The 22756-nt window shown below is 42.6% G+C and overlaps 1 protein-coding gene across 2 annotated transcripts in view; it reads right to left on the bottom strand.

The window, feature by feature from the left end:
• Positions 1-1299: 1299 nt before the first annotated feature.
• The window catches only part of ATG4A (autophagy related 4A cysteine peptidase), a 29663-nt gene continuing 8206 nt past the window's right edge, over positions 1300-22756 (bottom strand). Inside the window, exons 2-13 of one of the 2 annotated variants that reach the window (XM_084814109.1) lie at positions 22116-22190; positions 21207-21278; positions 19355-19453; positions 18367-18468; positions 15846-15918; positions 12624-12703; positions 9225-9412; positions 8899-8977; positions 6491-6636; positions 5758-5814; positions 4719-4830; positions 1300-2242 (exon numbers count right to left, since the gene is read on the bottom strand). In XM_084814109.1, coding sequence (XP_084670235.1) covers positions 2178-2242; positions 4719-4830; positions 5758-5814; positions 6491-6636; positions 8899-8977; positions 9225-9412; positions 12624-12703; positions 15846-15918; positions 18367-18468; positions 19355-19453; positions 21207-21278; positions 22116-22190 — 1148 coding nt within the window. In that variant the 3' untranslated portion in view covers positions 1300-2177. The remainder of the gene's footprint in view (positions 2243-4718; positions 4831-5757; positions 5815-6490; positions 6637-8898; positions 8978-9224; positions 9413-12623; positions 12704-15845; positions 15919-18366; positions 18469-19354; positions 19454-21206; positions 21279-22115; positions 22191-22756) is intronic. The other variant, XM_084814110.1, reaches the window with a different exon arrangement.

The raw sequence follows: 22756 nt of genomic DNA, 5'->3' as shown, positions 1-22756 counted from the left end.
CATGCTGCAGAGGATGACGCATCAACTAACCAATGAGAAAATACAAGTAGATGCTTCTGGAGCTTTCTTTAGCATTTTCTTTGGTAGAAGTTCCCAGCTGGCTTGCTTTGTTTCTTGGCTTACGCAGAGCACTGGGACAGAAAGCCACCCTGCATCCCCCAATGCAAATGTACGCAGCTTCAGCGTGGCCTTTGGGATCAACTTGCTTAGGATGGCACTCACAGAGATTGCTCTGGGGCTTTGCCAGGTATCCTTTGCCACACAGCTCAGACTATTTGCAGGAAGAATTGGGGAGGCAGACTACACAGAGCTCTTCTGCTACATCACTCCTTGACCCGAGTCTGTTCTGGATAGAGCAGAAGGCAATGCTGACTTGGAGCCGTTATGAATCGGGCCCTCTTCTGGAAACCGCTCACGCCAGGACTTAACCTGTATGAAACGCACTGTCGTAGGGTGCCAAGCAAGTTTCCAGAAGCCACTGCAGCAACTTACGTCTGCCCTATTTCTAACCTTCCCAAATTATAACAGCTGTAGGCCTGTTCAGGAGTGGAATTTTAAGCTCTTGGCTGCTCCAGGTTCAGTTAGCTCAAGCTGGGAATCAGTTAGTCACTTGTTGAGAGGGGTGTGCTCCTGAAGTGTGGTCAGACATAGGCTAGGCTTTTAGGAGCAGGGTGTAAAAGAACAGACATTTCAGCAACACCGCTCTTCCACTTTGAAGCAGACTTATATGAAAAGTCAGAAATCCCTTCTCATGTGGAACAATGCAACTACTGTTAGTATAGGATGCCTTTTCCCACTCTCCCTGGTTGGACAGGTGATTAGTGGAAGAGTTTTTTTAAAAAAAGAATACCTAATTGTTACTTGGTAGAGACTCATTAGATGAGTCACAGCATAGTGTGAAACCACAGATACCACAAAATGTGCAGAGTGTTCACACTTGCTTCTGAACAAGCGTACAATTCTCACCAAGTTTCGTTTTTAAAGGCAGCCTAGGAATCTAGGACCATGAGGAAACATAAGATACTCCTACTGCTCTGGGGATAGCACAGGTGCACAACACGCTGCTTTACAGGAGCTGCTAACGTAACAAGTCAAGCATTTAATTCTGCAAACAATTATGGCACCAGAGAGAAATGAATGAAAAAGGCTAGAGACGTACAATTGTTAACTATCCATGACATCACCTTGTTAAAGTAAGAAGAAGAGAGCCAGAGGAGGAGACAACTTTCATTTTGACAGATAACTTCCTTTGGTTGTGAGGAAAGTTCAAACAATTCACAAAATCTAGCATGTAACCTCTTAAATGTTTAACAAGTTTATTAGATGCACACATAAAGTGCTCTTATGGGGGGGACGCTGTAAATGTTTAATTTAAAAATAAATAAGATACAACTGAAAATATTTTTTTTTTACTCCAAAGCGAAAGAAAAAGCGTTAAGAATGATTTGAATTTAAGGTCAAGGTGAAATATATCATGAGAATTATGGAGGAGAGCTACATACTGCTCCATGTAACCTCCCTTCCTTTCCAGGAGTAGAGAGGCGGTTCAGGAGGCTGGAGGGTTGCCCTTCAAGTCCCCTGTTCATTTGTGAATCTCCTAGGAGAATTGTAAAATTGCATCTATCAGACAGTTCCTTTTATAGAAACATTTGGGTTGGTGGTTTTGTTTTTTTAGAAATGTGGTTGCAGAAATGTTAAAATATTTAATGAGATCATTGTTTCTGCCTTATCCAGCTGATCCTTTAAAACAAGACAATGACATTTATTCTTATGCAACTGTCCACGTGAAGGAACAAGAGGTAAACACACTCCCCTCGCTCAACATCATGCTTTCAGCATGAGCAGAACTATTGCATCATACTACACTGAGTAATAATAGCCATCCAGATATCGATGCCTTCAAGGCAACTCCCAGTAATATACCACAGTCTTTACTTCAGTATTGTTTTTGCCTTCATCCCCACTCAAGTTCATTTTCTTCAGAAGGAAATACATTCTGAAAAAAATGCATGGGCTGGAGCCAGGATCTGTTCCCTTCCTGGGAAGTTCATTTGGAACTGCTTCTCCTCAGTCCTTGTGCTCTGTTCATTGTTTGTATGCAGGCACTTGGGGGCTAGAAAGGCTGTGTGGTCTTAGTCACTATCATATGCTACACACAAGGTCAACTGAAGCTTCTTTCATGCACTCAGGATCTCAAACTCTTCTTCCGATTCAAACAGTTTATCAGTGGATTCAATGAGCTCTGTGGAAAATGGGGGGAAAATAGGATTTATTTTCAAGGGCTTATATCTCTTGCTATCTTGCAGAAATTCACAAACTTTATCACAGCAAGACTCCCTAATTCAAATTAGCAAAACTTACCCCTTAGAAGCCATAATTAGCCCTCCATGTAATGAATCCAACATTACAAGCTCAGGTGAAAGTTCTCCATTAATTCAAGATCCCAATAAATGTGCAAATTCTTGCACATTGGCATCACTGAAGAGCATTTTGGGAAGGGGCCATCTATAATATGGTGTGTCGTCGTCCTCCAACCCATGCATCATGACATCATGCATCACCATATACACTTTTGGCTGTTTTCATGTGTGCTTTGTTTACAATAGTCCAGTGACATGGAAGTCACTGGAGGCAGAGGCAGGGGCTGCAGAACAGGAAGGAGCAGCAACATGCAGGGTGCCCGGCCCTAGCAGGACTGAACAAGGGGAGGATACTAATCAACATGAATATTTCTTCAAACATGTTTGGCTGTTGTTCGGTTACGGATCCAAACTTTTACACTGATTGGTCTGACCAAGGAGCAAATAGAGAGGTTATAGTAAAAATCCTTCCATGTACATGTGCAGTGCAAACAGGACACTAACATTTCCTTCAGAAACTGAAAGATTATAGCAACCAAGAGAATGGCAGAATTTGGATGCTTAGTCATGAAGACCACAGAGGTCCAGAAAATATCAAGACCTAATCAATCAATCTGGGTTGGAACATTACAAAAATATTAAAGTTCGTGAGATCGAGGCCCAGGCTTGTTACACACTCATGAATTACAAGCCTAATAGAGTTGACGTACAAACCTACCAATTAGTAGTTTCATTAATTCAAACCAATATAAAACATCAAGCTTTTTTAACAAAGATAAGAATGTTTTGCTGTTTGTTACAGTTTGTTACACTGAAGAAAGGAGACCCTGGCTTAAGTTAGGCTAAAAGGGTTTTCCTTTAACGTCTGCCATATGTTATCACACAGAGATCATAGATTCCAAATGTCATTTCGTGCAGAGGATTTGCTGGGAAGGACTTCAGGTCCCTAATAGGTAGACTTAAGTGCCAATTTCGAAAGCAAACTTTTCTGTGCTTTCAGAAAGGATACTTTGTTTTTATCTTCCTGTTGTGTCGTACATTATTTGTGTCCTTTCTCCCAATATTCCCCTTTTTTGCCTTCACTCACTACCCCTCAACGTGCACCTTTTCCTTAAAGAGTTAGCTTCACACATGTAACTGTTTCTTTATCACACTTAGGGCACAATCTTATACATGCTTAGCCAGAAAATACTCCATTCCTCAGCCAGCCAATGCTGGAAGTTGTAGCACTTTTTTTCTGTCTAAACATGCATAGGATTGCATGCTTAGAGTCCTTTGTGGCCTTCAACTGACTTTTACATTCAAATCCTGTTTAGCCCAATCCACCTTTCTACTTTTCCATAATGAAGCAGCAGTAGGAAGTTAATTTACCACCACTCCCTACTTAATTGCCTATTCCCAGGTTTTCTGAAGAGGCTTTCTTGACTTCCATGACAGAAACCCCAGTTGCTTGGCCCACTGATTCCACGATCCTACTAGCGCTTCCTGAAGGCCCAGGTCAATCTCATTTGTTGCTATTCTTTCAGGGACTTTGAGCTCCAAGTGGATCCCAGCTTTTGTGGGCAAAGAGAACTTCCCTCATAGAACACAGCACTATCTGTACTAGCTTAAGCCTTGGAGAGGTCTAGTTCCACCACTCCTTGAACTGGGTTCACCATTCTCCTAGAATGGGCTGAAACTTGAAAAGTACTATCGCACATGATAAAATCATGATGGCACTGGAATCCAACAAGTAACCAAATGTCTTATTTGCTGTACATATGACAATATTGGAATCCCATCACATAATAACCAATTCACACCACCAATTCCATGCGGATCTCACCAGAAGGTGACCAGAAGAGTCACTGCATATTAACTGGGCAGACGATGCTATTCTCAGAGATGACAATAAGAGCATGCCAATCTAGTAGTGCAAACCTTGCCCAGGTACATAGTTAAATGCATCATGAAATGAATTCTCCCCATAACCAGAAAGAACAGAGCAGTTAAAAAACAACAACAACAGAGGAGGAGACTTTTATAGTGGTACTATAAAGTCTAACACATCTATTGTGGCATAAGCTTTTGTGGACTGAAGCACACTTGGTCAGATAACAGAGGATAACATTTCATGCAACAGATGACATGGATTCTTAACATCTGTTCATGTTTAAGATACCACCAGATTCTTTGTTGGTTTTGTTGCAACAGCTGAACATGCCTACAGCTTCTGGGGGGAAAGGGAGGGGAGGGGTTCAATCGGAATAAAAGTCACTTCTGAACTCAAGATTTCCTCTTAGCATTTCACTCCATACAGGGAAAGACGGAGGGGGAAAGGAGTTGAAGCAAAGACCACATTTAAACACAATTCTATACCTGCTCCAGTTGTTGTTACTTCTGGCTTTGTAGGAGGTATGAAAGGAGGCCAGTGTGGTGGATGCTTTTGAACCAACTCAAACATTCGCAGACTCTGTTGCTTATGTATCTCCTGGGAAGAACAGTATTTTGTTTTTATTGGACTAATGAAACCAATATAAGGTAGTAGAATCATCAGGGCAATTATGAACTGGAAGTACCACACCAATTGTGCTCCAATACCAGAGAACCATCATCATAACTTGCACTGTTCTACCTTACCACCTCTTGGTCTTCTTAATCACTGCTTCTGGTTTAATGCCTTAGCCATTAAAATATATGTGAGCATTCCATGACATCATAGTAGTGCAGCCAATGGCTGCAGGAGGCATTACATTTCAATAAATCAGCTGGAACTCTTAAAGCTAAGTAAATATTAGATTGCAACTCATATTTACCTCAGTTTTTTTTCTTTTGCAAACCCACATATTGTGTCCTATGACTGGAATAAGTGCTCTGTGAGCTTATCCCAAGACTGGGCTGGAGTTCATTATTAGTATGGAGATCACTCACAAGATACCTAAGGTATTAGATCATAGGCTGACCTAGCAAGTAAGCCCTTACACTCTTACAGTATATGTCTAGGTAAGAAAGGGCATTATAATATATCTTGAACAATTAATTTATGTTCCATATGACAAACCATTGTGGTCTACTATACAGCTACATCGTATCACTGGGTTGCTTCAAATAATAGCCATCCCATTGGGGCACAATTTCCAGGGTTACACTACAGCTGCTTGTGGGGACATCATCCTAGAAGTCACTGGGTGTGCACACCCTGGTTTCTCACTTTGGGCTACTTTCTCCATGCCACTGCAGACAGGTCGGAATAGTGAACCAGTACAAAGAAATGGCTTGCTAAGCAGGGAGAGCCACTATGGGGAACACTTTAAAACAGCCTCTTTATGATTGTATCATTTTATGCATCCTGCCCCTCTTCTGGTATATCAAGGAGGAGCCTACACTTATGCCAATTAAAATATTTCCTAATGTTTACCTTTTGCACAAGGCTACACCAGTTATCAAAGTCCTTTTCTTCTTTACAAAAGAATCCCTGTGGAAGTACAAGAAATATTTCCAAATGAGAGATAATGTACAGACAAAAAAAAAAAAAAACCTTATCAGAGCACTAATGTGGGGAAAAGTGAAACCCTCCTGTTCCTATATCACTTTTCAAGTCAGTTTGAATGGCCAACTATTACAACAATTCCTTCTAACAGTAAATCTGGCTGGTCACAGGAGGTCAGACACAGGCTTATCAGCTTACTGAGAACTAGGCCAAAAGTCACACTTGGGGCTAAATTATCCATTAACTTGGCCAAAAGTCACACTTGGGGCTAAATTATCCATTATACAAGGTGTATCACAATTTAGATACCAAACCAAACTGGGGCCCTTGATGCAGTGTAATTAGGTGCTTGTGCTTCCTGTTTCCTCTGCTCAAGTCCTTAAACCATCTCCATAGCCAAGAACCAGATGGCTATATCCTTAATACCTGTTAGGGAAGCAGTATCCATATTCTCCAATTGTGAATACAGGTTGCTGCTTGGTATTAAGTAAACCAAGCGGATGTGCTCACTGAACTGCAGCCTGTCACAAATGGGATTAACAGGGACCCTTCCTCTTAAGTGCAGTACAGATCAGAGGGATGAAAGGCCCTGGTTTATGGCCTGAGTTGGGCCAATCTGCCCTCTCGTCCAGTCCTGCAAACATTTCTTCTGAACACCTACTAATGCTACGGAGGGATCGAGATTCATTATCTTCATCCGATGTGGTGCTTGCTGGCAATGGAAGCTATGGTCATCTACTTTGCCATTTTCTTCAGAATCTACAAAAATCTGAGTAGTGTGAGGGTCCAAGTAGATCAACTCATTTCCTGTGTGGGTAAACAAGAGTGGCTTGTTAGAAATGGGCTGAACTGAAAGCCATTCAGTCTTGCATTGCAGATGGAGATTGAGAGCAAGTGGCTGAACTAGTGAGGCAGAGGAGACAGCGGACTCAGAAAAGGAAGGACAAGTATGGGAAATATGGGCTTGAGCTACACAGGCAGCTGCCTTATAGTGAGTAAGCTCACTATAGTCCATCTAGCCCAATATTGCCTTCACTGGCTGGCAGTGCCTTTCCAGAATTTCAGGCAGGAGTCTCCTAGCCTACCTAGAGACGCCAGGAATTGAGCCTGGGCCTTTTGCATGCAAAGCAGGTGCTACACCATTGAGCCAAGGAAACTAAGGGCAGAGGAGACAGGCAGTCAAGAAAAGAAGAGAAGAATGAGCAGGAGAGCCCTTAGTACCTATGAAGTGGAGAGGTGTTATGCTGTTGTCAGGGAAAGGCAGAGGGGAACAGAGAGCAGTGGTTGATAGGCAGGGAGGGCAAGGGCTTGAAGGGGAGTGGGAAAAGGCCTCGAAGGGTGACCAAAACAAAGAGAAGTGACCCCAGAAATAGAGGGAGGGAAGGATAGATGGAGGAGGCAGAAGCCTCAAGGAATGAAGGGCAGAGAAGACGTGGAGCAGAGAAAAAGGTGGCCAAAGACGGGCTAGGGAATTTTGTTTTTAGAGGGCCAAGGTACAGGAGAGGCTGTGTACCGCTGGCAAAGAGGACATGTTTTTGACAACTGGAGAAGCTAAAGAGATGATCAGGATGCTTAGGGGAAGGGCTGAATTTCACACAAGGATTTGATCCAAACCTTCTGCTTCTGTTCTCCAGCATTACTAACAGTCAGCACGACAACATCTGGACAATACTCAATAACCCCAAAATTATTTGTCACATTCATATCCCGCCTTTCTTCCAAGGAGCCCAAGGTCGCAAGCGTGGTCCTCCTCCTCTCCAGCTTGTCCTCGCAACAACCCTTTGACGTAGGTTAGGCCACGAGTCACTGACGGGCCTGAAGCCAGCCAATGAGTTTCACAACCGTGAGGGGCTAGAACCTGGGTCTCCCCAGTCCAACACTCTAACCACTTCCCCACACTGACTAACAGTTTCTCCGTGCTTCTAACCCTAACAGTTTTCCCCAGCTAAGATAACCAAAGCACTTGCTATTTCAAAAATCATTAAACATTAATCAAGAGACTCTTATAATGACTAGAGGGTGAGCAATTTGTACTTTCCGCTTGAACTTTTGAACTGTGGGACTTAACAGCATGTCCACTACAACTAAGTTCTACTCACATTGTGTGCTTTCATGGCCCACAAAACAAGGAGGCATGACTAGTGGCAAGCTTTGCCACTGGAGCATATGCTTCCCAGGTCCCCAGTATCTCAACACTCCTCAGGAACATTAAAGCACATTGTGGGCCATGTTGTCTGATCTGCTTGCCTTTGCCTCTAGGCTAAGCAGAAGTGGCTTTCTTTATTCTGTGCTAGGTACACTAACAGCATGATTCTACTGAGTGTGATCAAAACTGCAGTCTTAGACAGGGGTTAATCCATTGTTGTTGTCTTACTTCTAGGGGAATCACAACAATATTTGAACAGTTCAGAACAAAGTTGGTCTTTAACAATCCCGACCCCCTTCCTGAATTGTCCTTGGGGAGAGACTGAGAGCAAGCCCCTTCCCCAGCCCATTTTCACTGTGGAGAGGAGAACTGAATGCAAGATCCTGCAGTTCTTAAACCGTCTTTAGCCTCCCATGATAAGGGGGGATCCCACATTCAAATTGTGATGGGCTAAGCCAGTCCAGACATTGACTTCTCCCCACAGTAAAAGAAGGGTGCACAGATGATGGAGGGAGAGTATGTACACTAGAGGCCCAATCCAGATTTCTCCCTGGGACCATTCCGGGAGGGAAAATGTCATCCAAACAGGCCTGCTGACCAGCTTCTCATAAAGGAAAGCTCACGTTAAAGCTCACTGATGAATGGATTCATTCATCAATCAAGGGTTAAACCACCCATGTCTTTAGCCAGAACTACTAGCAGACATGAGATACCACCATCTTGAACTTTTCCAAAGTTAAGACAGTTTGGGGGGGAGGGATAATTCAATTTTTCATATAAAACATTGTAATGCCTCTTTCCCATGCCCTCTCATTCCCTACTGCTTTTCTTATGTCTGCAATTACACTGCTTAGTGATTTCAGCTTTAAGAAAATCCTTCAGAACAGATCTACCCTTTTGCCCTCCAATTTGTTTTTCCTTACCCAAGAATCCTATAAAGTAGTAGGCATTGTTTGGTTTTCCTCCTAAAGCTCCCAGAGACTGTGGCATCTTAAAACACTCCTAAAGATCCAAAGAAGAAGAAGAAATACATATTACATTTCTATCCCACCTTTTTTCCATGATGGAAGTCAAGGCAGCATATAGGGAATTCCCAGACCAGAGCGCCTTAGCTTGTGAAAGGCTGTTACCACCAAGTATGGACTGATGTGTATTATTTGTTACTAAAAGATCTGCTGTTGCTCTAAACGTTTCCTAGAATTCCGATTAGCTGACCAGCTCAACTACATCCACTGTAAGGGAACCGTACCTTAAAAGCATCAACATACACCGGATTGATGTGGTTTATCCCCAAGCGAAGTGGTACAATAAGTAGCAGAGGCTTCCAGCCACAGCAGAACACTCCTGGGCCCTTGTTTCGGCTGAGCATGCTCCTGTGCGACAGGGAACCGCAGTGGGCACTGGAGCAGTTCTGGGTGGGGATCCGGCACATCTTCTCTGGGGAATAAGAGACAGGAATGCCTAATTGTCAATTCAGTGCTAGCTGGCCACTGGCCTAAGAATAAACAGCTTCCTTTTTTAAAAAAGAAGGTTTTATTTTTAACATACAAGTGGACTTCCCTATTCATTTCGATGGAGGGAGCAGCTCCTGTGCAAAGAGATCGCTGTTCTCATTTGTGAAGCGAACAGGGAAGTTCCATCTCTGCAAAGACTTACAGATCAGGGCAAAGACCCTCCTTGAAGAAGGAGCCAGTTGTTAAGAAGAGGATTATAGAGATTTTTCTCCACACAACTAGAATAAGCTTAGAGGGTCACCAGGAATGCAAAGCTAGTAGTACGTTTTAGGGCTCAGGTAAAGAAGGAGGCCCTGAGCATCCTACACAAAGTGATTAACCAACAAGTGACTAAACCCTTTATTGTATGTGTCATGATCCTTGATTTATTTTTAAACATTTATTGTTAATATTTATAAATATAGATCTACAAAATTCTAGATGCTTAAAAAGTAAAAATACACAAAAATACCATCAAAGATTACATAGACAAGATCTGTATCATTTTTCATGTCCTTATATCACTCCCCAAATCATGGATGATTTTATTTCATCTTGCATTCTGTCATTCCACTCTGAAAACACTATACACTTATTGTCTTGTTGCCTTCCCTCCCTCACCCTTATGAAATTTGTCATTTTAACCATATAAGCTATGTCTCATATTCTATTAACCAACCCTTCAATTAATGGAGATTATCTTTCTTCCAGTTATAGGACATGACCATATGAGCTGCTGTTAATAAATGGACTACTAATTCAATCTTCTTCATGCACTTTCTCCTTTAAATAACAAAATAAGATAGGGAATGGTTCTAGCAGCACATCATACCACATTATATGCTGAATTTCTTCCAAAATTAGTCTCCAGTACCTCTCAATTTTTGGACAAGACCAAAAAAATGATAAATATCTGTTAACTGATTTACACCTCCAACAATTACTGCTTACTTCTGAATAAATTCCTTGATTTAAGCAAGACACCAAAGGTTTAAGAAGAACTGAGCTTCTATTATCTCTTCTACCCAAGACCAAATTAGGTAGTTAGGCAGCTAGCATCAAACACCACATACAACATGGCTTCCACTTGAGACAGTAAGAAAGAATTAACTGTGGGGATTCACTATGACCTGGTTCACATATGATGGCAGCAATTCCTGGGTTGTTTAACCCAGGAATTGCATACGCAAACCATGTGCATGACATTTCCATTTTCAGTCAGTTTTGTGATATCTGAACCCAGAAACTCTGGGTTATTTATGGTTAAATTGCCAGCAATTGCCAATCGTTTGTTGTTGGGTTAACTCTGTGTTAACTCATAAACAACACAGAGTTTCCAGGTATGGGCATAACCAAACAACCCAGGAACAGGGTGTTCCTGACGTGTTAAATGAAAGCAGAAATAGGTCACGCACGGCTTGCACGCTCCACTTGTCACTGCAATTCCTGGGTTACACAAACCAGGGATTGCCACCATGACAAGTGACCAGGTCTGTGCGGTGGCGACCAATCCAGTTTGCGGCAGCTCTGAGTTTGTGACAAGCTATTTGTATGCAGCAGAGATCAGGTGCCAAATCAGACATTTTTTGCATTCTATAGCAAACGCACAAATATCTTGTCCAATCTTGAAATAATGGACAGAAACTACTTTTCACATTATTAAAGGAATATCCTGTAGCATTACTTGACATTTTACAAATATCATGTAACTGAGAGACTGGAAGTCATTTCAGACATTACTTTTGATCAAGGTACTTAAGGCTGATGTCTTCAAATCTAATATCTATTTGGAATTGTTTGGAGAATGTCCACTGCATGTCTAGACACTCACCAGGCCCCCTATATACAAGGGACTGCAAGTGGACACATCCAGACAACACTGTTATGTTTTTATTGTATTTTAATGTGTTTTATTGTTTTAATCTATTTTAAATTTTTTTGTAAGATGCCTTGAGTTCCATTTTTTGGCAGAAAGGTGGGGTATAGATCAAATAAATAATAATAATAACGACAACACTGAAAAATGATTTTGACACAGATCTAACGTTCCATGGGTTGTATCCAAGATTAGTTTAACTTGTCCCACTCATTTTAACGGGTCTACTCTAAGAATGCCTAGCACTGGATACAACCTCATGTCAATAAACTGAAGCATCTCTGAGAGTGACTGTATGTCACCAACACAAGCTAAACATTGTCAGTGTCTTAGGGCACCCTTATCTACCAAAGACTAGAAACTGACTCTAAAGGTTTGGCGGTTTTTCCTATTAAAGCTATCCAAATCATCTGGATTTGTTTCTGGAATGGATTGCTGCCCTGGCTCGATACTTCTTAAAATCCATCAAGCTGTCCAGGGTCTTTGGGAGAGCTCTTCACACTCACTGCAAGCAAAAAGGACAATACCCTGGGGAGCATCAAGGCCCCAGTCGTAGCCCTCAGGGAGCTCTACTGTTGTTCACGATATGGGCAGGAGAAGCACACACGCCACACCATTCACTCACATCATGCAACAGACCAGCTGCCTGCAACTGCTTATTGCCAGGAGTACCATGGCAACTTTGCTAGCCAACAGCAGAGGGGTTTACCCTCAAATTTGGCCGTTCAGGATCATGCATTTCTGATTTCTTGGTTGTGGAGAGATGGCAATCCCCCTAAAGCCTGATCCTCGCTGGAGTTCCTCACTGGTACTGCATCAAGCATACTCCATTTGTAACAAGTGAAATAACAAGGGCCAGGCTTGTCAAGAATTTCTGCCATGCATTGGCTGCGGTAGCTCAAATCCCTCCAAGTGAAGAAAATCCAGAGTGCCACAATGTAGAGTTAAATTTGAGGTCTGACATTAGTTTTTGACAACATTGGATCGTAGATGAAGTTATTTCTCTGTATAGCTGTTACGGCATCAGAAATTCTAGTCTATATTCCTGCACAACCCTATAAAATGAGTAGCATCTGGGACGTGAGCTAGCAAGGGCTTACAATAATTCTCAGGTGGTATAGCTGGGAGACTGAAGTTGGTTCTCTTTTAGCTGGCAGTACCTATCCAAATGCATTAGTATCACCCCAGGAATCAAAATCAGACTTGAGCTAAACCCCAATTGAATTTAAAGCCTGGGCAGATCAAAAACTCTGTTAAACCTCTGATGTTTATAACTTACTGATATCTTCAATCACCACGGTGTTGTCCATAGACACATAAACAGCTAAGGAATTCCATTCATCAAATAATGCAAGTTTCCTGAATGAAAACAAGACAGTCATCAGTCCAGATCTGCTGCCACTCAGAAGTCAAAACGCTGCCTGCAACATTGCTAGAAGGCCCTTAAATAAAGAAGCTGTTGTAGCTTTTGTGAGAGCAATAAAAAATAACTGAATTATTCCCCTTTTCTACATTCTGCTATTTATCCCACCCATTTTTATGTTAGTCTAGCTGTTATGAGTAAGAGAGCCCATTTTATACACACACACACACACACACACACACACACAGACAGCTTCTGTCTTTTTTCTTACTATATAAAATCCGTTGAGGAGGGAAAGATGGAATAGTTGCATAATATCTTTTGATTTATAACATTAGGAGCTATCTGTCTGGAAACACCCCAGGCCTGTGTCAAAGCTTAGCTATAGTCTGAGAAAAAGAAATCCAGAAGAGAAAGTTCATTGTTGCAGGTGCTGATCTGGATTCCTTATTCCCAATATTAAAACCATGAAGGGTGCAATCTTATCCATGCTTAGAAAGAAAAAAGTCCTACAACTCTCAGCATTCCCCAATGGTTTTTTTTTGGTTTTTTGTGGTACTAAAAATTACCTGAAATGAGCAAAGACACTCACTTCCAGAACTGGGCAGATTAGGGGAGCACAACAGGACCAGTGAACGCAAAGTGTTCTGAAGAGTCAAATTGCTATGTTAATTTAATACAAGACATAGGCAGTTAAATGTAGTCTTTTCATTACTCTAACGGGACAATCCTATCCAGATAGGTGGCCACCTCTGACCTCAGAGGCAACCACCTATCCAATGCAGGGCAGGAGACACATGGAGGGGATTGTTCCCTCCGAGCAACTCCTGCCCTGCATTTTTGGCTAGACAGCCAATTGCAGCTGTCTAGCCATGGGAGGGCTGAGTGGGGAAGGAGGCTGCTGTATGACACATTGGATGTGTTGTACAGGCATTTCCACCCTCCCCGCCCCAGAATGCCCCCAGACATACCCCTTTTCAGCCACTCGGCACTCCTCTTGCGAGCACAGAGGATGGGGATGATCCGCGCCTCCTCAGAAGCAGCGCGGACGTGGGGGGAGGTCAGTTCCCAGAAAACAATATACCTTATGGCCATCTAGCCGCTGTCTAGCTGCCATAGGATTGCTCCCTAAACTGCCAGTAATCAACCACTAGTACTTGCTTTCCCCAAAGTGGTTATATTTCACATGGGTCTTTTAAAAACTGTATGTGGAAGGGATATGCTGCTTTTCCAGATCTACCTGTATTATTAATGGAGGGATTACTGCAGGCTTGGAACCTCAGAAGTGCAGGCTGTTATTCAATTGGTCCCAGTTTTTTCAGAGCAATGACACAAGTTAATGCCTCAAATAATGGCAGATAAGTGACACAACAGGGAAAGACAGCTTAATCCAATACCTCCAAATACTGAGCTACTTCAAAATCCAGCCAGAGATAAGAATAGAGAGTTGCAATACTACCTAGAGCAGGGAAGGGGAACCTGTAGCTCTCCAGATATTGCCGGACGCCAACTCCCATCAGACCCAGCCAGCATGGTCAATAGTCAGAGATGACGGGAGCTAGAGTCCATCAACATTTGGAGGGCCACAGGTTCCCCACTACTGAACTAGAGGCTTTGTCCTAGAGGTGTTTTGTCTTCCCCCATGGTGCATGTGAGTTGCTTGCGTCATCTGGATCAATTCATTAAGCTATTGTTTGAATCATGCAAAAACATCTGTTATGAAACAGCCTATTGACTTCTCATCTCTAAACTAAGAAGGACAGCCAGCATGGTGTACCGGTTAATATGCCAGAACTGGACTTATTTATCATTCTATTTATATCCCACCTTTCTTCCATCATGGAACTCAAGATGGCTACATGGGATTTCCAGGTGGTCTCCCCTCCAAGCACCAACCAGACCAAGACCTGCTTAGCTTCAGCAAGGTGGCTGCCTCATATGCCTTCAGACCATGCCCTGGACTTGGAAGATATGGGTTTAAATCTTCATTCAGCCATGAAGCTTTGGCCAGTCACTGTCTCTCAGCCTAACCTACTTCAGATGGCTATTAGGATAAGATGGATAACTCCATGTACTTCTTTGGAAGAAAGGCATCTGAGGCTCATTCACCTGCTCATCCTATTATCTGATATATGCCATTGTCTGCCAACAATGCCCTTCTGCTATCTACACAGGACAACATCAGCCTCTAAGCAAAAAAACAAATCTGACATTAAAAAATGGTAACCGTCAGAACCTAGTAAGAGAACATTTCAATTGCCTGGGACACACAGGTGTTGACTTGCAAAATCACCATTGTTCAAAAACAAAATATTACAAAGTGAGAGCTGGTATGGTGTAGTGCTTGGGTGCTGGACTAGGGAAGCCCAGGTTCAAATTCTTATTCAACCATGGTGCCCACTGGGCCAGTCACTGCCTCTCAGCCTAACCTTCCTCACAGGGTTGTTGTGAGGATAAAAGTGTGTGTCAGAAAGAACCATGGAAGCCACCTTGAGCTCCCTGGAGGAATTCTTATTTCTTCTATTTATTGAAGAAATGTTTAAGCCACCTCTCAAAATATTTCTTTTCCAATGTGGCAATATAAGTAAAATAAAATTTGTTGAACAACAAGTTTGTTTAGCACTCAATCAGGACCAGAGATTTCTGTCCCACTACAGGTATTAACTTTGCCAAAGCTAGGAAGATTTGTGTTGCCACCTATTATTGATGTTGTAACTAGTCACTGTACCTATCTTGCATACATTTGAGCTTTATACAGAACCTCCAGAGACTATATCTTTTGCATTGTATGGCCTTTTGGCCTCACCATTTGTATCCCCTCCACTCCCCATTCTCATGTATACAGCAACTGAGGGTAACACTTCATGCACCTGATGGAATAGGCTCTAATCCACAATAGCTTATGCCACAATAAATCATTTAGTCTTTAAGGTGCCACAAGACTCTTTGGTGGTTTTGATACAAGCATTATTAATAACCACATGGTGTGAAAGTGGGCTGGTTTATGGAGAATGACGTCTAAATGGGTGGGACTAAACTGTCCGTGCATCCCTCCCAACCACAGAACTGAGGATTTTTTCCCTACAAGTGTCCAAGTATAAGTTTTACACACGATGCAACATATACATGCTTGCTTACTTGAGCACTTGGGCAACAGTATTTGGTCCAAACCATTCCCCAATAGATTTCCCTTCGCCAACACCCATCTGTGCTGTGTGGATTAGAAACAGAAACAGACACACAGAAGAATAAAAGTGTCAGGAGACTGCCTATCAAATGACACATTCTTGGAATATTGCATTGCACACATCCCAAAAACATTAGAAAATTAGACTACCTTCATACAAAATGGCTGGCAGCTTGTTCAGTATCAAGGATAACATTGGAACATTATCACAAGTCAGAACATTTCAGCTAAACTACATATTCTGTTACATTTACAATTCACACAGACATGGTAAAAGACACATTCAATAATATTCCTATGAGTTCCCAGATGGTTCAGATAATTTTCCTGTTGGACCAGTGTGGCTGCCCAATGAACTCTTCTTGGGTGGACATAACAAGAGTTTTCCCTTGATGAAGAAGCGCTCAGTGCAACTCAAATCTTAGTATCCTTTTAGTGTCTATCTAATAGGATGTACTATCTGACCAACCTTGGTTCCTAAACAATACTTTTTTGCATCAACACCATCACCTATAACCTCTACAGGGCTGGAGTACTTATTTTGATAGTTCATCCCTGGAGACTTATAGATCTAGAGGATTTTCTGATGTGTCTAGGAGATTTTCCTGCAGATTAGGTTGGCAGTCCTGCCAAGACCCTAGTCAGCTCCTGAACTGGACAGTGGCTCAGGCTATTGATACGATCACTCCTCAAAATCCTTGACCAAGTCATAGAATAGTATCACTTCCTTGGTATTCTGAGGAGCTGAGTGTGATGAAACATGCAAAGTTGATGATGAGAATGCAGACAAGGTGGATATGACTGAACACAGATTAGAGCCTAATGTGGTGGTGATTACAATAAAAACTCTTATTTCTCCACGACCACTGCATCTGTACAACCTTGACCAATGCAGCATTTTCGAGTGGTATGGGGCCACCTCCACACAAGCCCAGTGGGTCAGCAGGTGGAACCATCGAAGGCTGATTGTGGTCCATGTGCATTCTATTTTACCAATAAAACTGCTCGTATCTGCTCTGATTTGGATGCCATCATTGTAACCTGAGCAGAGATGGATGTAGCTATGGAACCATTAGTCATATTGAAATGAGTATATTTCAGCTTCTGCAGCCTGAGGATGTTGATCAGTTGTGTGCAAACACACACATCTGGCTGCCACTTAGAAACAACCATCCGTTCATTACATCCTATTTGGACTACTGTAACATACTCTGTGTGGAGGTGGGTTCAAAATGTGTTCAGAACTTCAGTTAGTCCAGAATGCTGCACCTAGAAAGACTATTGACAGGGGCCGTTTACAGGGAACATACGACTCCTTTGTTACAACCGGTTCACTGGCTACTGGTCCATTTCTGGACACAATTCAAAGTACCGGTTATTACCTAGAAAGCCCTACACAACTTGGGAATACGCTATTTGAAAGACCACATTCCCCCATATGAGCCTGCATAGGTTTTAAGAGCATTCTCTCTAGTCCTGCCACCACTGAAGGCACGTTTGGTGGGAATGCAAGAGGGACTGATCTGAGGCTCTGGAACTCCCTGCCAAAGTTGGCCAGGCTAGCTCCATCTTTGTTGACCTTCTGCCTGCAGGCAAACAGGTTTTTAGTCACACAGGCTGTTGGCTTTTAAGCTGTTTTTTGAACTAAGTTTTCACTGCTGGCTGCTTTTTCTTTATTTTTTAATCATGTGTTTAATTGATTGACTTATATGTTTTAATTAGAATTTTGTGTTTTATCTTATATTTTAATGTTGTTAGATGCCTTGGATGCTGTTTGTAGCAGAAAGGTGGGATATAAACAAGGGTGGGTAACATGCGACATGTGGATCTCATGGCCCATTTTGTGCCCCCACTGTGTTCCCCTCCTGCAGTGACCGCCAGAACCACTAAAACTCAAGGTGATTTTGCAGGGAAACAAAGTGCATGGGAATGTGTACCCTATTTACAAGTAGGATTACACTCCTGGAAGCATGATTATGCTTGGCAACAAGGTGCACGCTCCTCGAGTGCCTTGTTTTCCTGCAAAACTGCCACAATTTTGGCCACGACCACAGCAAATTTGGTGGGGTGGGGTGGGGTGCAGACCCTGGCGGGTTCCAGGAAAAGCAACATGGCCCCTGACCGCCCAGAAGTTGCCCATCCCTGATTTAAATAAAATAAATAAAATAAATTGTCTCTCACATCTAGTGATCTTGGTTTTACTTAGGAGGTCTCACTGTATCATATGAACCGAAAACCATTAAGTTACACACATTGATTACCTAATTATTATGAAGCTTCATATTTCTGCATTTGTACACACACAGACGTATTCCCTTTTGCACACCACAGCTTTTGACCAAGATTGAAAACTCTGTATAAATTTCATAACATTTGAAAATATATATTTTCCTAAGTTTATACTAATAGAAGTTTAAATGTGTTAACAGCTTGAATAATGCGAGTGGGAAGAGCTCTCAAACCTGATCTTACCCATTTGGTGGATGGAATAACAGCAATCTTTTCTGTCTAGGAAACAGCACAAGATTCTATGATATTCTTCAGGTTGCTTTTTGTGTTCCTCCCAATGCCAATCTGAGAGAGAAAATTATTTGAGATTTTAAATGTCATATCATGCTCTTCACAAAGTACAGGAGAAATAAGAACTGAAAGTGATCATTTAAACATAGCAATTAAGGCTGCACTGCTATACCCACTTTGTAGCATGTAAGTCCTGTGGAACTTAGTCGGACTTACTTAGGGTTGTACTGCATGCCCTGTAGTTGAGTACACAGTGTATTTACTGACAAAAGCTGATGCTTGCACACCTTTGGTTTCAACAGCTCCTATAGTCCTATCACACATCAACAATACTGATTACAACCAGGGCTGAGTGTACTTGATGCAAAAACAAAAAATACTTAAAATGTCACAGTAAGGTATGGAAATCACTGTACCAAGAAAAACAATCTAAATTATGCAAACTGGATGTATTTCCATAGTTTTTCTTTGCATAGTTTATTTGCTCATCATTGGGAGGTGCAACAAGCTATACATGGTGCTGAAGCCCCCTCCCCCAAAAAAACTATAAATCTTATCCACCCCCTCCACCCCACAGCTTCTGAGAATTCACAGACACCTTTGCAGCCATAAGGACTAGAAACATGAGATTTAAAAAAAAAAAAGTTGTGATTCTCAGAAAGCTGAAATCTATACCTAATACCATATTCTGTACTACTTTTATGCTCCCATGGAGTACCCAGCCCAGGTTATAACACAAAAAATATAATGAACTTGCCCATACCACGGGAATAGGATGTGCTGCTGCAGAGTACTCCTCAGTTCCAAAAATCTACAGACACGTTCTAAGGATCATTTCTCCAGATATTTTAGCATCCATCGTTCTCACACTTTATCCACATTTGACTGACTGCTGAACACCACAAATTCTGGGAATTTACTGGGAAAAGAGCACACTCACCCCGCCCCAAGTGTCGACAGATCAGAGCCTGGGCTAACATCATCTGTCCGCATCGCAGCATACAGCCCCAGCCAGCATCAGAAGAAGGGCCTGTGCCACCTGGGGACAAGAACCACCAGACTTGTGAGTTTATGAAAGAAAAGGCCACAGTGTGCCAGTCTTCCATGGATCAAGAACTCATGTCTTTGACCAAATATCAAAGAAAAATGCTTAGTACCAGTCACAGGTTGCTACTGGAGTAATCCAAGAGGCATACGTAGGGATGGCGGAGAATTTCTCCCCGAATCTTCGGGGGGCCGAGCGCCAACGCATTTGGCCACCCGAAATTGGCGGTGAAATTATCCACCCCCCCGCGCCCCCCCCCCGGGACGGGACTTACCTTTGGCGAATGTCCCTCCCGGCGGCGGGTCCTGGCGGCGGTTCGTTGCGGGCGGGGGCGGCGGCCGGTCTCCCGACCAGCTGCCGCCGCCATTGCAAAAAAAAAAAAACTAAAGTAAAAAAAAAACCACACACCCATGATAGGCTACGTGACAATTTACGTAGCCTATCACGGATAGATTTCCAAAGTCAGCCATGATAGGCTAAGTAAATCGTCACGCAGCCTATCACGGGTGACTTTGAAAAAAAAAAAGCGCGTACACAAATGGCGGCAGCCCACGGGCGCCGCCATTTGCGTTCCTTATTTTGGCACGTCTAGTCTACGTAAAGATTTACGTAGACTACGGCGAAAATAAGGGCAATGCAAATAGCGTTGCCCTTATTTTCGCCGTAGTCTACGTATTTATTTATTTATTTATTGCATTTATACCCCGCCTTTTTTCCTCTTGCAAGGAACCCAAGGCGGCTTACATTATCCTACGTAAATCTTTACGTAGACTAGACATGACAAAATAAGGAACGCAAATGGCGGCGCCCATGGGCCGCCGCCATTTGCGTACGAGCTTTTTTTTCCCCCAAAGTCACCCGTGATAGGCTACGTGACGATTTACATAGCCTATCACGGCTGACTTTGGAAATCTAGCCGTGATAGGCTACGTAAATCGTCACGTAGCCTATCACGGGGTCTTTTTTTTTTTTTACTTTTTGTTTCACGGCCGGGGAGACGGGGCGCTTCTCCCCGGCCTGAATTTCGGCCGGGCGAGGCAGGAAGCCTCCCCCCCTTCGCCTGAACTTCGGGGGGAAAAGCGAAGCGCCTCCCCCCCACCACGAAGCCAAGCTGCGAAAAGGTAAGTGACTTTCGTATATCCCTAGGCATACGGCAATGAAGGAAGATCAAGTGATGTGTATTCACAAATACAAATGAAAACTAGCAGGCTTTAAGTTAACCTGTGCACCATAGGTCCAAGATTCTGTGGCACTGACATACAAAAAGCTGGAAATTTGGGGTTGGGTCAGTTTCAAGACATCTACAATACATAAGCTCACAGACCCCCACCTGATAATGTAAGAGCAGTGCGGACTTCTGAAAGCCAACCAGGGGAAAAGGTGAAGATTTGTAAGCCCTTGAAAAGTCAGATGACAGTTCAGATGGCCCCAAGGCAAGGGAAGGAGGGAGGAAGGACAATGGAGATCTATCATGAATACCACCTGGGACAATCACTAGACATGAAAGGCCTCACTGGATCCAGGCATGGGCCTAAAAATGTCGAGACCTGTTTTGCATTGAGTAATTCTCTCCACCCAGGGCAAGTGAGTACAGCACTGACCTTTAAAAACACCCACTGAGAGATCAAAGGGTGCAAGAGCTGATTTTTAGAACTGTTCGTTCCCTTAAGTAGTTCATGTTTTCAAGGACAGAACAGAACAAAAGAAGCGAGGGGGAGAGGTCACACGTCCCAGAAAGCATACCTACCAATTGGTGAAAACTTTCTTCTATAGGTAAACCAAAGACGAGTGCTTATATCCGAAAGAAGTTTAGACCGTTCTAGAATTAAAAGAAGCATTAAAAATAGAAAGCTGCTAATACAAACTAACACAAACGCTGTATTCATGTTTCCTCTGGTATTTCTCATAGAGCACACCGCAGCACCAATAGAACATTCACATGTTAAGAATGGAACCAGGATCTAAGTAGTCACCTCTCTGCAGAAAGATGGTACTTCTCTTCTAACTCCACATTTTATGTGTCCCCATCCCGTCCCCCCATCCCTCAAAGGCCCTGCAGCACCTACAGCCGCTGTTTTGACAGTTCACTGTAGACATGCAGGTCTTTCAAACTCCATGTTATATGGAGTTCCATGATTCTCTCCTCTGTTTGCTTGCTTGTTTACTCCAGTCCAAAGTAAAGAGGGCAAGTCTGAATGGAAGTCTGCATGGAGAAAGATTCTTTAAACCTTACCCCCCTTTCAGGATAAGATTACCCTCCCAGGATGTATTTTCACCCAGCATAGAGCCACAGTAACATTCCCTTTCTCTAGAGTAGAAACTACACTATCAATTGGGCATTCCTAAAAATAAACCCTCTCTTGTTTATTTCCTAATCATCTGATTACTAGAAATAACTCATGCCATATGTGTAAAGCCTGACAGAAATTAATCCTGTGTAAGGATGGTCTCTAGGCAGCATCCTGTCATACTTCCGTAAATTTCCTGTTGGCTAATAAAGTTAGCATGGCAGACGTTGTATACAGTAGGTCTGTTTTCAAAGATTTCTGCTCTCTACACAGACTACTACAGTGCGACATAATTAAAAAAGTGAAAAACTTGAGGTATGTAAAACAGCACTCATAAAACCTTTGTGGGCTTTTTATTCTAAACCTACCTGTTTTAAGGTGGTGCTGCCTTCCTAAGATCCAGATAGGTTCATCTGTTTCAGGAAGCTCTTCTAGATATTCTGCTAAAATAATGAGCTGGTTTTCATATTTTTATGAAACTGAACACACATTTAGAAACTTCATTCTGCAATTAGTCCCCCCTCTGATTTTTGTACCTGGTAGGATCTGTTTCCAGGCACAATTCAAAGTACTGGTTATGACCTATAAAGCCCTATATGGCTGAGGATTAGGCTCTCTGAAAGGCTGCCCTCTCCCATATCAGCACGCCTGGGTTTTAAGATTTTCAGGGGAGGCTCTTCTCTTGGTACAACTATCTTCAGAGACATGCTTTGTAGCGCCATGAGACAGGACATTCTCGATGGTTACTCCCAAGAGATGGAACTCCCTGCCGAGGGAGTCTAGGTTGACCCCCTCTCTGCTGTCCTTCTGCTGACAGGCAAAGACCTGGCCTTTGGTGTGAAAGCTGGTCTGTTGGTTTGTTTTATTCAGTTATTGTTGTGTTTTAACTGTGTTTTTAATATATTTGTTTTATTGTCGTTTTAACCAAGTTTTAATTGTAATTTTTATATATTTCTTATGATTGCTAGCCACCTTGAGTGCCATTTTCTTGCTGGAAAGATGGGGTACA

Source organism: Heloderma suspectum, chromosome 9 (genome assembly GCF_057233095.1).
Source record: "Heloderma suspectum isolate Gila_16-S chromosome 9, 16-S_ref, whole genome shotgun sequence".
Lineage (NCBI taxonomy): Eukaryota > Metazoa > Chordata > Lepidosauria > Squamata > Helodermatidae > Heloderma > Heloderma suspectum.
The sequence above is the reverse complement of the archived record's forward strand: the minus strand, read 5'-3'. Positions and strand labels throughout refer to the sequence as shown.